At 40.2% G+C, this 17,126-nt stretch overlaps 1 protein-coding gene across 1 annotated transcript; it reads right to left on the bottom strand.

The window, feature by feature from the left end:
- Nucleotides 1-642: 642 nt before the first annotated feature.
- On the bottom strand, nucleotides 643-17,091 carry gpr108 (G protein-coupled receptor 108). The gene is made up of 18 exons (XM_004066060.4): nucleotides 16,519-17,091; nucleotides 16,147-16,266; nucleotides 11,709-11,759; nucleotides 11,501-11,592; nucleotides 11,343-11,413; nucleotides 11,125-11,255; nucleotides 10,985-11,047; nucleotides 10,805-10,906; nucleotides 10,598-10,731; nucleotides 6,311-6,386; nucleotides 6,146-6,219; nucleotides 5,942-6,059; nucleotides 5,729-5,859; nucleotides 4,414-4,457; nucleotides 3,830-3,879; nucleotides 3,559-3,642; nucleotides 3,164-3,285; nucleotides 643-2,084 (listed from the first exon to the last, which is right to left on the bottom strand). Exons 1-18 carry the CDS (start codon nucleotides 16,609-16,611, stop codon nucleotides 1,994-1,996), a joined length of 1,647 nt encoding a protein of 548 aa, XP_004066108.1. The 5' UTR covers nucleotides 16,612-17,091; the 3' UTR covers nucleotides 643-1,993.
- Between the last annotated feature and the right edge of the window lie 35 nt (nucleotides 17,092-17,126).

Here is a 17,126-nt window from a genome sequence, read left to right as displayed (position 1 = left end):
TTTTGCATTGATCAGGGCTGCTCAGTGTCACACGTTAGTCCTCTCGCCTCACCAGACGGTTCCGCTTGAATCCCGGCTGGAACCTTTGTGTGTTCTCCCCATGCATGTGTGGGTTTTCTCCAGCTTCCTCCCACAGTTCAAAAACAAATTTCATTAGTGAATTGATGATCCTACATCGCCCATAGGTACTGTTTTGTGTACCCGACTTTCACCTAACAGTGGCTCGGTTGGCTCTAGCGGCCCCATGACCCAGACGGGGTTTCAGCAGGTTCAGAAGACAGATGGATGACTCATCCACCTTTTTCTCTCCTCTTCAAAAAATGTTTAACTTATTTTTCAGTTGTTCTTTCTCATATCTAGTCTTCAGCGTCAGGAATGCTGAAAAACAATTTTTTTAAAGGAAATATGTAACTTCTCAGATGATGAACATCATTCTTATACTTTATTTGTTCAAGAAGAAACTAAAAGAAAAATACTAAGCAGAAAGTTTTTTGCCTGCTAATGGGAGTTTAAATGGATGCCTTCTCCCTTGTATTTTAATGTTAAATTTACAGATTTGATTTTGCACCAAAACATTTTATGCATCAATACCCACCCTGAAAAAGATTTGTGTAGAGTTTGAAAGAAGAGTGTGAACAGGTCTTTCCTGAAATCCAGTTTATTGTGACAATAATATAAACATCAATTAGACTCCTTCAATGAGCAAAAGCAACAAAAGAAATTAACCTTCGTTCACCACTTTCAAATAAATCTGTTTCTTTAGCTCCAATACTGAGAGCCTGAAGACACAAAGTGTAAACACTGCAGCTCTGTCTTCTGTGAACAGGACTGGTTAAACATCAGGAGCCTCCAGTTAACGGTTTACTGTTAACTTACTCAACTTGTAGCCAAAAAAATTAAAAAAAATCTGGTCTTTCGATATCATCTGAAACACGAAGAAATTCTCTGTATTAACAGTCTTATTTACACACGGCCATGTACTGAGCCTGGCTGCTCAGAGAAGTAGTCAATAATTCCTCGGGAAAAGCTTCACATCATCAAGAGCAAATGATGAAACAGAGTGTTTAAAGAGCTGCAAAGATGCTTCTGCCAGGGCGACACAAGCCCAATAAAGGAAAAAAAACAAACAGATTAAGGCGGTCCTCAAAGCAAGACCACCGCTCTGATAGGCCAGGATCTGAATGAGGTGGAGGAGCTGTCCTCAAAGCACTAAATTACAGCAAAGGTCCAAACGAGGAAGAGCATTTCCCTCCCAAACACAGACAGGAACACAGCCAAACATGGGGTTATGTGGGAAATCAATATATTGAAATACACTACGTCAAACATCCAGACATTGCAATAAACTGTCAAAAGAAAAGCAAAACATGTGCTGCGTGAACAGGAAGTTGTACAATGAGTGATGGGAAATGAAAACTCCCTGCCCCCTGAATGGTGGGATACAGGGCCTATATTGAAATTGACTGAATGAGCCTTTTACCTGAGTTTGGGCCATCGTCTCCAAAAAGCTGAACTGAACCCCTGCAGGTTCTCACGTTCACATACGCGCAATGTTCTAGCTTCACACAACAGAAGGTAAGAAGGCTTGCAGAAGTACCGTTTTTAAATAGTTTATAAACACACTCGAGAGCAAATTTCTGTTCTAAAATAATTATCTTTGGAGAAAGACGAAGAAGAAAACAACAGGGACCAAAAAGAGCTGGTCTCAGCATCTCCACATGTCCGTGTTGACAGAAACCTCCTGAATCTTCTAAGCTTCTGTGTGGAGAAACGTGAGAAAATGAGGAGTCCCACAGGTTAGGCCTTTTTTTTTTCCTTTTTCTTTTGTTTTTTTGCATAGCCAGACAGTGGACATGACCACTGGAACCACTCAGTTTCAAGAGGAAAAACTTAAACGAAAGTGGGGAGTCTTGGTCCATCTGTTTCCCCCTTTTCCATTCGCTGATGTGAGGGGGGGGGTTAGTTGCTCTTTCTGGAAGTTGAAGCCCTTGGCTCAGATGGCATCGGGTTCCTTCTGGCGCTCACGTCCATTAGATGTCTTCTTGACCTTCGAAATTCCTTCCAGAGCGCCTGACTCCGTCACCCTGAAGAAAAAAAAAACAGAAATATGTGGAGATTTTAATGTGAATTAATTACATAAAGTAACAAATGAGTTTATTATACTAAATTTGCACAAAAAAGACTAATTTAGAAGCAAAACTATCTTCTGAGTTGTTGAAGCTCCTTCAACAACAGGCCTTAGTAAATCCTTGCAACAGCATTTTTTAGACCAGGGTGCCCAGGGTGCCCCTGACCCGTGGACAGCGCTCGGAAAGCGCATGCCTGCTGCCCCGAGTGGACTCGGATCCCTTGTGGGGAACCGTGGAACCGGAAGCATTTTTTCATTTTTTGTTTATTTGTCCTTGATGGCCCGCGATTTACCATCACATCGATGTAATGAGCACCCCTGTTTTGGACTAAACATTGGTTTGTATGGGTTAGGGTCCAAAAGAAAGACTTGTTACAGTCTGAAAAGAGGAAGTGCCTGTCAAAAAAAAAAAAAAAGTTTTAAAATTAAGTCTTTATTTAGCCAGGAGGGTGTCAATCATCTTCTTCTATGGTATCTGATAGGGGGTCAGAGGCCCAGAACCTTCTCTGACAAAACAAACACCCACAAATCCAAATTGAAAACAAATTCAATTTGATTTAAAGTGAGCTGTAGGTAAACCTTTAATTAGTCTAAATATCCAGCTTTTCCCGTTGACTGTATATGAAGGCTGGACTGAGTGACTGTGGTATCATCTATAGAAAATGTCAATTCAGACGGCATTTTTTTCATCATACGGCTGCCGCCACGTTAAAGCCAGACAACGTCAGTAAGTAATCGGTTCTACCACTTTGACCAATCAGGAATAAGCTCGTTTGAAGTCCATAGCCCTACCACTTGAAAGCAGGCTCGAGAGAATCTGTCAATAAAACATTTTGAACATTGGACTGGGGCTTTCTTTTTACATATAATGGGCTTTAACTCTCTGTAAAAGTCTCTGGGAGTTTGGCTCATTGGAACCAGAGGGTCCTTCCTAAAGATACATATGCTTCCGACTGATTACTGATAGTTTTCCAGAATCAACCAATCAAAGTAAAAAAGCTAAAGGCATTATTCATTTAAGGGTGAGTTTCTTACACTTCATCCATCTCCACGTCCTCCTCGTCCTGGGGAAGCTGCAAGTAGGGGTTATTGGACGCCGGTCGGAACTTGTAACCCGTCAGCACGAAAAAGATCAAAGTGGAAACCTCCACAAGAAACTAAAAAAGAGACAGCGTGAGACAAGTGACTGACACTGTGCAGTCACAGGGAAGTGATAGTTCAACACTTTTAAAAGCCATAAAGAAAATATCATTTTACTACTAAATTACTAAAAGAAATCTCTGCTACTTATGAACTATGGCTGAATGTTATGACTAAGGCATAAAATCAGCAGGAAAAGAAGAAAAGTCATGCAAGATTTAGAGTAAGCCACTGTTTTTTCTCCATATTTGACAAACACAGTCAGTTATTAAATATCCTTGCAGCCTTACCTCATAACACCACTGCCACTGGAAAGGCATGGTGATTTTGAGCAGAATGGCTATGATCCTTGTGAAGTAGATATAACACACAATCTGCACATCCAAGAACAGAAATGAGAAATTATCAGCAAAGAGCAAACATTTGCAAACAAACCAAAATGAAAGTGGATGTTTCTTGAAAGTATATGTTAACCAATAGGCTCTCGCTATTGTTAGCATTGAATGTGAAACTGTAAAACTAGTGCAGAAATTTGGATCCCAAAGGGACGTTTCCACTCACCATAACATAGTAATGTCGGAAGAGCTTGAGTTTCTCCAAATTCATGGCAGCTAAGAAATAAAAAAGAAGAGAAAATGAGGTTTAAAAATGAGCAACAGCAGCTTCTGCAGTCTTCAGGTCCACACACATCAGTACACACTTTTACATCATTCCCTATAAAGAAACACATCGACACTTCCTTCCCCCCCAGAAAACCTGACTTCAGTTTGCATGTCAAAGATTTTCACACTGATGAGTTGAAGAACTATATGTAGGAAGCTTTCTGACTCAGACTTTTTTCAAAACCGCAGCTACAGACGAGACTCAAACTTTTCAAAGATGTTTTTAGAGACATATGAATACTTGGACGTCACAACAGGCTTTTTCAACTATCAGCCTTTGTAAAAGAGAGATATTATTCCGCTGTGAATATTGAACCTCATGAAGGTTATCTTAAATTTAAAACAAGTATGATTCACTAAAAATAAGGGGGGTGGGGGGCAGCTAGCTCATGTTTTTTAATGGCTCAAATTTCTGCGGCCGGTTTAATGAAGTGAGATGCTGCTCTGCATTTAGTGATCCAACTCCGATGGATGAAGACTCACCTTTGCCATCTGTGCTGGAAGCCTCCTGTAGGTGACGGATGGACCTGTGAACACGGGTTAGATACAGTTAAAGGGCATTTTACTCGGACAGTTTAACACTTGAACTCTCAGAATTTGTGTTTGAAGATCTTATGTCAAAGCTTCCATTTCCTAATAGTAGTTGAAGGACGTAATCTTGCATAAACTTTGGGCTTCGACTGTATCTAATTGAGAAAGTAAGACAGGATTGAAGGGTATGCAGTGATGTAATCCCATGACCATTTGCTGCACCACAGTGCTGGGTAGTTGTGCGCTTTATCCGCATTGCATAAAATCATTATGAAATGAAGGAGATCCAACCTTTCCTCAAAAAGCAGCCCACTTAAAAAGGAAAGCAAACTCAGGAGTCATTACATCAAAAAGTTTAATTAACCTGGACTTGGTGATGAAAATCTTCTCGCCTAAATCATTCTTTACCAAGCTGCTGAAATCCTAAACCTACCAGGAGCCTCCCTGGACGTCTGCATTTTCCACCTCGACTCCAGTTCCTCTTTGCTCAAATTTCACTGATGACAGCTAACATGTTCTAGCGCCCACGTCTGAGGGAAAGTTGTGTGGGAGAAGACTCAAAGGATTTTTTCTCTTTTCCATCTCAATAGAAATGTGAATTATTGAGCTATAATAGTAAAACGGTGAAGTACTGCTTATGTTTCCATGTCACCCCCCCCCCCCCCACACACACACACCCATCCAGTCATACACCCAGTTACCTCTAACTGTGTAAAGTATAGGTGGTAATGAATTCAACTTTCATGCTGTGAGATGGACAAATTAAGTGATGAAGGTAGCAAACCAAATCAGCTGATCTAGAGATGAGATCTACAGACAAAGCTTCCACGATGAGGCTGAAAACTTTAGACAGTAGCTCCTCCCACAAGCTGCGTGAGCATCAGGTTTATGAACACATTTCTGGACAAGCGTCAAATTTGACAGGTGTCAACACAGAGGTGGGGGACGGGAATTTGGCGTGGGAATCGCGTTCGGTGTGAACACAGCATTGAGGTTTGGCAGGGTTGTTTAGAAGCGTTGCACTTTTCTCTCAAAAGTGTGACTTATACTCCAGTGTGTAGGAGTTTTTTTCTTCTTTATTATGTATTTTTTGGCTGCCGCATCTTCTCCAGGGCGAATAATAGTGCAGAAAATACAGCACTCCAACATAGGCTAGGAAAACAAACTATAGTTCACCTCTTTCCAAGCAGCAGAACAGATCATCTCAACTTCAGAGGCGTCCTAGTCTGAACTCATTTTTAAGGCACAAACTAAGGCAGACACTGACCAGACGACGGGAAAAAGGATGGCTCCGCAACAGATGAGGTCAACGAGGAAGAGGATCTCCTTCCAGAGATTATACTCGCTGGAGCCTTCCTCTGTCGACTCAATGATGATGTAAGCAACATTAGCCAGGACCTGGAGGGTGTCAAATGAGGAAGTTATTGAGACAAAATGAGTAAAAGGCCCCCACCCCACCACACACACATATAGACAGTACCTGCAGAGGAATGACTATCATAAATATCTTCTTTTCCTTGTCAGAGAGGATGTATTTGACAAAAGCCCAGCCCGTGCCGATCAGAGCCAGAGTGATGAAGAGGAGAGCGCCCTTCAGCCTGAGGGCCACATGAGCACAAACACGTAAAAATGCTTCACAAATGTCACTACACAACATTCCCTGCTGCTACCGTGTGACACTCACAGGTGAGTTATATAGTACATGACAGCCCAGGCTTCAATCGGATGGCCCTCAGTGTTGATGAAGTGATAGTTGATCTGAAAAAGAAGTAGATCAGTGTGCAACGCATTAGAGTAAACCAGAACCAACTGAAAATGATCAGGCCGTGGAATAGTGCAGAGTCCTTACACTGTGGAAAACTAAGGATATAACCTTGGTGAAAGCCAGAGCCGCCATCAGCCAGTGGATCTTAAAGACGCTGTACCTACAAAACAAGCACAAAAAGAAAGCTTGATGGGTTCATCTGCATCATTTACTGGACTCAAAAGTAGTGGGGTTCTTTTTTACTGCAGCTAATTAAAAACTCGGTAAATTAAATACTGACCCCCAACATTTCCCCATCTTCAAAATAGCAAGTATTTAAATAAAACACTGTATTTTTTGTTAACTCTAGTTAAGTTTGTAACTATATTTTTTCTTTTTCTACAGATTTCCGTTTTCTAACAATTGACTGTATATGAGGACTGGACCGAGTGAGTGTGACACCACCCATAGAAAATAGCTTACTTCCAATTCCAACAAAATGAAGTCATTTCAGTCGCCATTTTTTTCATAGTACAGATGCCAAAATATTGGAACCAGAAATTATTATTAAAAAAACTAATGAAATAGGGCTGGACAAAAATGATGGTACCCATAACGTAATATTTTGTTGCACAACCTTTTGAGGCATTCACTGCAATTAAACGGTTTCTGTATTTGTCAATGAGCCTTCTGCACCTGTCGACAAGTATTTTGGCCCACTCCTCATGAGCAAACTGCTCCAGTTGTCTCAGGTTTGACGGGTGTCTTCTCCAAATGGCATGTTTCAGCTCCTTCCATAGATGTTCAATGGGATTCAGATCTGGGCTCATAGAGGGCCACTTCAGAATAGTCCAACGCTTTTCTCTTAGCCATTCTTGGGGGTTTTTTGGCTGTGTGTTTTGGATCGTTGTCCTGTTGGAAGACCCATGACCCATGACCTGAGACCAAGCTTTCTGACACTAGGCAGCACATTTCTATCCAGAATGCCTTGATAATCGTGAGATTTCATTTTACCTTGCACAACTTCAAGACACCCTGTGCCAGACGCAGCAAAGCAGCCCCAAAACAGAACTGAGCCTCCTCCATGTTTCACAGTAGGGACAGTGTTCTTTTGGTTGTATGCTTCATTTTTGAGTCTACCAACATAGAGCTGATGTTCGTTACCAAAAAGCTCCAGTTTTGTCTCATCTGTCCAAAGGACATTTTCCCAGAAGCTTTGTGGCTTGTCAACATGCATTTTTGCAAATTCCAGTCTGGCTTTTTTATGATTTCCTTTCAACAGTGGTGTCCTCCTTGGTCGTCTCCCATGAAGTCCACTCTGGCTCAAACGACGACGAATGGTGCGTTCTGACAGTGATGTACCTTGATCTAGGACAGGGGTCGGGAACCTTTTTGGCCAAGAGAGCCATAAACGCCACATACTTTAATTGTAATTTTGAAAGAGCCATACAATAATGTAGTGTCTCTTTCCCACACTGATGCACGGAGACTTAACCTCTTTTAAGGTTCTTTATTCTGGTTACTGAAGACCGCAACAAACGCCGTAAAATTAATTCAGCAACTCCTGAATCTATCCCGCTGAGACGAAAGCACTTCTCCCAACTTTATATTCCCTCACTGCCGCGTCAGCCCTCCCATTTCCCTTATTCGGCCCATAGCTGAACCCCATTGGTCCAAACTACCTAACAACAGGCTGAGCGACAGAACTGAGAGCCAATCAGATCGCTGCATGATGCGTTCATTGAACTCCAGAACTTATAAAGCGGTCCAACACCCACCCAGCCCAACTCAGTCCGCGATGTGTTTAAAACTAAATGTGCAATATGTTTAAAACTAAATATACAAATGAATGTGTGAATTTGATGTAATTTCAACATTTTTAAAGTACAATAAGTCTGTGGATTATTTTTAATAACATCGTTATGCTGTTGCTAATAAATGATGAGTATTTCTCGTGGTAGTTTTGCTGATGGTTTAGTCTGGTTGATACGAGGTGAGTTTCTGCTTCATGCAGGCGTTGAGACTTTAAACGTGATCTTAGGTTAGTATGAATGTACTTTAGATGTGAGACAGACTGCTCACATGCAGACGTGGAGCCAAACACACACTCACACGCTGCAGTGAGTGACGGGTAGCGGGTTTTACGTTTTTATAATCCCTGCGCGATTCACCTGCTGCCGGTCCCCACAACCCCTCACCCCCACCCTCTGCTTTCTTCTTCACACCTCCCGTCCCCGCAACTGAAAGAGCGCGCAGTATTAGTATTAGGCACGGCAATTCACAGGTTTCCAGCTGGTACAAACTCTGAGAAAAATTAGATAATAGTAAACTGATATGCGGTGCAGATTTTTCTCCCCAAGCACCGATACTACTGCGCGCCTCTGGCATCGCATCGCGCACGAGAATGACTGGTCTAATGAAAAAAAAAAAAAAAGTATAATTAAAGATTTGTCTGCGAGCCACATGTGACCATCAAAAGAGCCATATATGGCTCGCGAGCCATAGGTTCCCGACCCCTGATCTAGGAGTTCACCTTTAATGTCTTTGGAGGTTGTTCTGGGCTCTTTGGATACAGTTCCAACTATCCGTCTCCTCAATTGGTCATCAATTTTCCTCTTCCGGCCACGTCCAGGGAGGTTGGCTACTGTCCCATGGGTCTTAAATTTCTGAATAATATGTGCCACTGTCGTCACAGGAACTTCAAGCCGCTTAGAGATGGTTTTATAGCCTTTACCTTTACCATGTTTGTCTATAATTTTGTTTCTAATGTCCTGGGACAATTCTCTCCTTCGCTTTCTGTTGTCCATGTTCAGTGTGGTACACACCTTTTCACCAAACAGCAACATGACTATTTGTCTCCCTTTAAGTATGCAGACTGACTGATTATGGGTTTGAAAACAGCTGTGATGTCAATTAAAGGACATACCTGAGTTCATCATGACCCCCTGGGCAATTACCGTATTTTCCAGACCATAAGTCGCCCTTTTTTTCATAGTTTGGCAAAGGGTGCGACTTATATTCTGCAGTAGGCCTGCACAATATACCGCAAATTTATCGTTATCGCGAAATCAAGCTGTGCAATATGCATACCGCAAAAGACGGCAAAAATCGCAATAAATGATTACCTTAAATGTGCTAAAACAAACTCATGGCAGCTTGAAATATTGAACAAATGAAATAAATCCCTTTATGCATTTAACCAATCAGAAGGACCCGTTTACGTTTTTGATCAACCAGATGAGCCCTTTTATGTTTGATGTTTGCCTCATACGTCGACAAGGGTCATTTGGAGTATAATTTTTAAACTGTTGCAGTGAAATGGAAATGATGTTTTTGGTTTTTTTTGCTATTTGTTTATATACCGCAATTTATATCGTTATCGCAATATTAATTACCAATATCGCATATCACGAGTTTTCCTCATATCGTGCAGCCCTACTCTGCAGCGACTTATATTAGAAATAAATTGAAATAAATACATTGTTAACCCTCCTGTTATGTTCATTTGTGAGGAACAGAGATGATGTTCCTGGGTCAATCTGATGTATGAGGTATGTTAAGTGTTAAGAGTATGTTAAGTGACTCAGAGAATCAGCAAACCTTTTTTACAGTAAGATCTTGAAGGCTAAAAACATAATATTCTATTTTCCAATGATTTCATAGATTCAGAAATGCAATAAAAATGACAACTGTTTCTACAAATACAGGATGAAAACAGAGTATTAGTTGGCCAATGATGCTTCATGAAAGGAATAAATAAATAAGTATGAGAAAGAATTACTGTGAAATTATGAGATAAACATTCTGCTATGATTGTGTCATATGAGGTTGTGGAACTTATTAGTTCTTGGTCTCAGATTTTGTCAAATAAATTTCCCGTCAAAATGCGACTTATCTGTGTTTTTTATACTTTATAATGCATTTTTGGGCTGGTGCGACTTATACTCCGCAGCGACTTATAGTCCGGAAAATATGGTGGTTCTCAGTATTTAATGGAGGTACCATCATTTTTGACCAACCCTATTTGACTCGTTTGTTTTTTTAAATCATTCTGTTAATCAACAACTCAAAAGTAATGGCTGATTTTGATTATTTAATTTTCAATAAATTTTAATTTACTGTTACCTTTGAATGTTTCAAGTAATTTCAGTCAGCATTGTGGACTTTCTTTCTTTAACTGAGGGGTACCGACAATTTTGTCCACCACTGTATATGCTCCAATAAGAACAAGCCTGCTCCTAGAGCCAATTACCATTTCTTTAAATCAAATGTGGCAGATCCAGGAATTTCGGATGATAGAAAATAGAGAGCTGCAAACGATCTCACTTCAACATCTAGAAAAAAAGAAGTCATCCTGCTAATTTAACATGGCAGGTTTGTGTTCTCACGCACCTGTGCTTCATGAGGATGTGGACCCAGACTATGGCAGCAACGAGGAAGACTCCAGCCATGTACAGGTAGAGGCGGGACAAAGGGATTTCTGCTGCAGACAGGAAGCTTCCTGGATTCTTCTCAGTCACAGCCACCTGTGGTTTGACACGCTTAGTTGCATGTGAGCTCTGAGCTGAGCGGAGGCGTGCAAAAGAGCCGTCAACTCACCGTGAAGGAGTAAGGAATCTGGATCCCAGGTAACCTGTTATAACAGTAGTGGAACTTGAGGCTGTATATGCCCTGGGCCTTCATGCCAACCAAAACGGTGAACTGTGGAGGACAAACTGCACCCTCAATCTTATTCACAACCCCATCGAATACTGGGTCAACCGAGGTCAGCCGACTTACCATGAAGTTGTAGGAGTTGTTAATTTTGACCAGAGCTAAGCTGAAATTGGTTGGCTTGTCCAGCTAGAAAACACACACTTTTACATTCAGTTTCCTGTGAAAGTCACATAAAGAACTGATAGAGCTTAAACGCAGCGTACAATAAAGTCTTTTTCCTCATCCTTAACTTCTTTCGTCTGCTCCACGATTTCTTTAGACTTATCAGGCTGTGCTGACTTCATACTGACAGGGTGTTTCTCTGTAGCAGAAGCCACTGTGGTTTTTCTTTTTCCTACAACACACAGACGCAGGTTTTTTTTTCTTTGATAAAAGTTATACACGTCAGAATGCAGCAGGTTCATGAGTAAAAGCCACTGACCTGTGTTTGTTTCAGCCTTCGGCTTTGCTGTCAACACATTGTCCTGGTCGCCCATAGCCATCACTTTGACGCTGCACAAATACAAGCTGTTTAGTCAACTTTTACAGGAAGCAGTGGGGTGCTTTCCTAAACACTTGCAGAAGGTGTACGGCACACACCTGAGGCTGCTGATGTCAATAAGAAAAAGAATGAGTGGCTCATCATTGGGTGATTTGGTCAAATCGAGTGTACAGGTGTCCGCTTCATCTGCCTGGAAAAAACAAAACAAACACTAACCATCAATCCTTACATTTATGCGTTACAGCAGCTGATCCACAATGGATTGGAACAGCTTAAATATTCTGGAGCACAGTTGGATCTACTTACTGTGTAGGACAAGACTCCATTAACACGAGACCTGGAAAGGCTGAATCCAACCTAAAAAAAAGTGTAGACATTAAGTTTATTAACTTAGATAAACTGTATTTTTTCATATATAGTGGTTCCTCGCTTTATCACAGTTCACCTTTAGCGATCTTGTTTTGCAAACTATTTTCTGTGAATTTTTTCTTTTTAGGGTTCTTTGTGGTTCAGGGTGGGGGTGTTTTTTTTTGTACTGTTGTGCTCGTATTTATATTACAGTAAACCCTTGTTTTTCGCAGGGGTTACGTTCCAAAATGAACCCGTGATAGGCAAAATCCGTGAAGTAGAAACCTTTATTTTTTTAACAAGTATTATACAATTAAAAACTCTATTATACATTGAAAAGAAAGAACAGACCATTTTACAGGCTCAAGCATTTGTTTCACAAATAAAAGTACTTAAGAAAGGTTTTTTCAACAAATAACTTCTGTACTGTACTGTCAAATAATAATTTTCATCATCAACGTGAACAGAAAGCTTCAAATCGCGGAGATTAGCCCCGCCCACCGTGACCCGAGAGTAATTGGATTAAACGGGAGAAAATTTAAAATGATTATGAAAAAATACAATGGGACAAATAGTGACTCAGGTGAATTTCACTGCTCTTCAGACTTAGACGCTGCATCCTGACTCCGCTAAGCAGCGTTTTCTCCTTTTGAAGCCCTCGGTGCAGCTGTGTTTGTTCGGGAGAAGAACATAGTGATAGGCAGTTGTTGTCGCTCTTTTTCTATGGGTTTTAGAGAAACTCAAAATTGCAAGAGAATTTGCACGTACGTGTTGTAAATTTGGTAAGCTGTTTAATGTACATGTACATATTAAACTGCAACGTTATTGACGCACAGGTAGAGAAAAAGCGGAGTGACATTTTAGCCAATCAGAATGCAGAACACAATGCACGATGCAAATCCGTGAAGTAGCGAAACCGTGAAAAGTAAACCGCGTTATAGCGAGGGATCACTGTATTCGTTTTGTTCTGGTGTCAAGCACTTTGTGTTACGTTATATATGAAAAGTGCTAGATAAATAAAAGTTGATTTGCTTTGAATTATTAAGACTTGAACTTTGAGTGTTTAAACAGGAGAGACAAATGTTCAAAGTGTGTAGTGAGGGGTTTTACAACCTTCAAACATCTGTAATTCTACTTTGCAGATTTTACATGTCGCGGGTTATTTTTAGAACATAACCCACGCAATAAACAATTCTATAGCAAATAAGATTTATTGAATATTTAAAAGCAACTAAAAACAGGAACAAGTAACATTTTTAAAAAGTTTTAAATGCTAGAAATCAATCTTACAGGTCAACTGAGATTTGATTGTGAGAAATCCATAATATTTTGAAACATAAAGGTGGGATTATTGAATGCCCTTTGTGTCTAAATCTTAACTAGAAGAACACAGATAACAGATGAAGGACTGTTTCTCTGGTCCACTCTGCTCCTCCAGTGTTTTGTCAGGAGGGTGTGTGCTTTATATAGAGTAAATATTACAGCAGGACAATTAGAAAATTCTCTGAACTTTCCACCTGCTCTGAAAAGAACAGAGATGAACTCGCTTTGAATATTTTTGAAAAATGGTTATAAAACCTATACACTTATGACATGAAAACCATGAAAGGTTAACCGTATCTCAGTTATAATCATCTACTGTACATAACATTAAACTCGAAAGAAAATTGTGTAGTTGTGAGTTTTGAGTAGACCATGTGAGGAAGAGGCAGAGGAAACGGACATGATGACAGTTTTTACTTCGTTTGTTGTTTTTAGTGACTTTTTTTGTCTTGGAGCCTTGCATCTGAATTCTTATGCATCCTTGCAAACGCAGATCCAGCTGAGATCCTTTAGATGGTAGATTATATTCTCAGCATGCATCCGGTTTCACTCTCGTTGATGACTTATGTCTAAGTCTATCTTAGTGTTACTGCAAACAGAGACCAACACTAGAGCTCGAGTAAATCCTGGAATACTGGACGGAGGTGGCTGCGTCGTGATGACAGGATCATTTTTGGCAGACTTGAACAGAGAAATGCTTAAACACTACAGTCAATGGGAGCAAAGCTTCTGGCCGTCTCATCCAGTCCACACATCTGATAATGAGCACCCCCTAGGAAGACAATTCATGGAGTTGGGTTTAAAAACAAAAGATCTTAATTTACAGGATTTAGAATAATTATTTAAATCCATAGATTATTTTTTATGCTATTGTTATTATCTTACTGTATGCAATACCAATTTTAGAAAATCAAGAATGACCTTTATTTTTTTGAGTCGATTGTTTTTGCCAAAAACCTTTTCTTTTGAGATGTAAAAGAAATGTGGATGTTGACCTTGTAATAATAAATTGAATTGATTCAGGAAGGAGGGAAACATAATCAAGCCCAATTGTCATGTAAAAAAAAAAGAAGAAAAAAAAAAGGTCTAACGTTTTCTTTAGTTCCTTTTCTAATGACAAAATGGCCTCCACTGCAGGTTGGAAGTGATGGTATGGCAGATTTGCAGTGTGGATAAGAAAATGCACAATTTGGCAGAACTGCATGATCTGATGACACCAGCATTTTCAGACACTTATAGAAATTGGTAAAAAAAAAACAACTAAAGAATGAACAATCAAATTGAGTTTTACATATTAAAGTACATGAGCAATTCATAAAATCCAGGAAATAATTTACCATTAGAACAATATCATGTACTTTTAGCAGCCAAAAAACAAACAGACATCTTTTTTCATTTGTTTTTTGGCATTAATTCATAGATCTTCTTAAAGGGTCTATATAATGCAAAATCAACTATTTGCACTTTCAAGTGTATTATAATGTTAATTCCTCACAAAAAACAACCCCACAGCAGTATTTTGATCCATTCATCAGTTTTTTGAGTATTCCTCTAAAACCCTCCGCTCTGAGCACCCGCCCCTCCCAATCCACGAAATGGAGCGTTTTTTTATATTGTGACGTAGACCAGTGAGGACAGCCCACAGACTGTAAAAACATTGGACGAATCGAGGTGAGACTTTACCCATAGAAAATGCCTTACCTCCAGCCCTCGCGAAATGAGGCCAAATTCCTCACTATTACTTCCTGATATGGGCACCGCCATTTTGAAACCAGTCGACAGTGATTGGTCAGAGTTGCTCTGAGTCATCGTGCTTGTGGCACGACATAAGAAACATAGAAACGATGACTCAGAGCGACTCGGACCAGTCACTGTCGACTAGTTTTAACATGGCGGCGCCCGTAACAGGAAGCAATGGTACTTCCTATTTGGGAACACGAGAAGGGAGGGGTTGAACTGTCCACTGTTTTTACAGTCGGTGAGAACAGCCCCTTCCAGGTAGATTCTGTGCTGCAAGCACCGCCCCCAGGCTAAGACACACACTTTCTCCACGCAGCTAGCGCTGATCGGCAAAAACAGTATCATTTTTTATGCACAACATGCACATCCATCTTTGCAAAAGTTTGGATGTTGTTTGTTTTCGTGGGCGAAACGCAGACACGCTGCCGAGGTTGACGTCATGAAATGGGCGCCACCCACACGGATCGAAAGTCGTGCCTCAGAGATTGAGTCATCTTACTTCTAGGTAGGAAAATGAGCTGTGAAACCAACTCATTATTCATTTAGAAATAATCGTTCTTTAGTGTGCCAGAGGTGATATATTATCATTTCTATGGATATAGTTTACTCTGAAAGGTTTAAGAAAGCATGATATAAGCCCTTTAAAATCCAACTCATACAATTTTAAGTTTAGTTTTCTTTACATATGTCCTCAATCATCAGACAAATGCCACAAGAACATGTTATAAACACCAAAAACACAATTTTTATCTGAAAGGCTCTTTAAGAGCACCCTACCTTTGTCCAATTTAAGTAAAAAAAACAAAGGTTTCTATAGATAAAAGTGGATTTGGAATAAAAACTTGAAACAATGAATGACTATAATTTAATACCTAAACATATGGTTCTAAATTAGATAGATTCTTTGGTTGTTGGCAGCAGCGCCCTTAACCCTTGTGCTATCTTAGATGACCCCACCCTAACATTGACGTGTTCTCCCTACCATGAGCAAGGTGGAGAAAGGTGGAAAGATTTGATGTAATCCATGGAAACCAGTGAAGATCACAAATCATTGAAGAAAAAAGGTTCATAGCACTGTCTAGTGGGTCTAGATGACCCCACTCCCAATGTTAAAGTGCCTAGGATAGCACAAATTACTCTTTATGGAGTGTGATTTTATTTTTCCACCACACTGACAAAGAGAACAGCAACATGTAAATAAATAGATTAAATCTGCCTGCAAGAACATTTGCATTTCTCCTTTATCGCTGCAGACTGTCCCCGAACAGATAGACCGTCAGAATTCTGAGTGACTTCAGCACCTTTTGGGTATGGTTATAAACAGGATTCTTACTGGATACTTGGTGTAGTTCACAATCCCTTCATTCATCCGCAGAGAAGACAGGTTCACGTTCAAAGTCCCATTGGCGTAGAAACCAAAGTTGTTGAGATCCACAACAAAGCGCGTTTCATTCTGACGAACAAATGAGACATTACTCTCAGCCATTAAGTTAACGAACAACTGTGGTTCTAATCTACTTTTTTATTTTAATTATTAAAAAGACATTTTAAATTATCTTGGGGAGAAATTTCAAAGATTTTTAACAAATTGACACAATGTTTTGAAGCTCATTTTCACAAACTAGCTAGCTAACAGGCGTTAGACTTCATGCCGGAGGCTGCTTAGCTAACCGTAGCTCCACAGTTCAATTTGCTGGCTACTAACCTCCAGGGTAAGATTATGTATCCGTGCCGTGCATCCAGATAGCAGTGACAGGAGTAGAAATCCGACCACACAATACCTGTGTGCTTCGGCCATCACACCGACTTTGCTAACGGATACTTCGACCAACAACGATCCTCCCAGATGGTTAAAAAAGGGGTCGATTAGGAGTCTTCACCGTGTCCAAGTCAAATTGCACCAGCGCTAATATATAAGAAAAAAAAACCGATTGTAACCGTAATCCTAAATTGTCACAAATATACAATAATTTATATATCATTTAGCGCTTTCATCGCATAAGGTTAAAAACAAGCTAGTAGTGAGCGATGGACACATCTCACTTCCTGGTCTGAAATCAGCTGCGAATCAGCGGCCAACGTTCGCTGACGAGCAATTTTCCTCAACTTACTGTAAATATACGACTTTAAACTACAAAATATTGATACGGTTCCAAATGCAAAATTTCCAAAATACAAGCGTTGAGTAATTTAAACAACGTGTTTAGCTTTATTGTTTAACCGTATCTTTTTTTCTTCTAAAAAGAGGTCACGTGATTAAGAGTCGGGGTGCTCTTCCGGCAGAAAGCGGATGTGTGAATTGAAGTTTAACTT

Source organism: Oryzias latipes, chromosome 1 (genome assembly GCF_002234675.1).
Source record: "Oryzias latipes chromosome 1, ASM223467v1".
NCBI classification, from domain to species: Eukaryota; Metazoa; Chordata; class Actinopteri; order Beloniformes; family Adrianichthyidae; genus Oryzias; species Oryzias latipes.
Note: the sequence above shows the minus strand (reverse complement) of the source record. Positions and strands in the feature narration are given on the sequence as shown.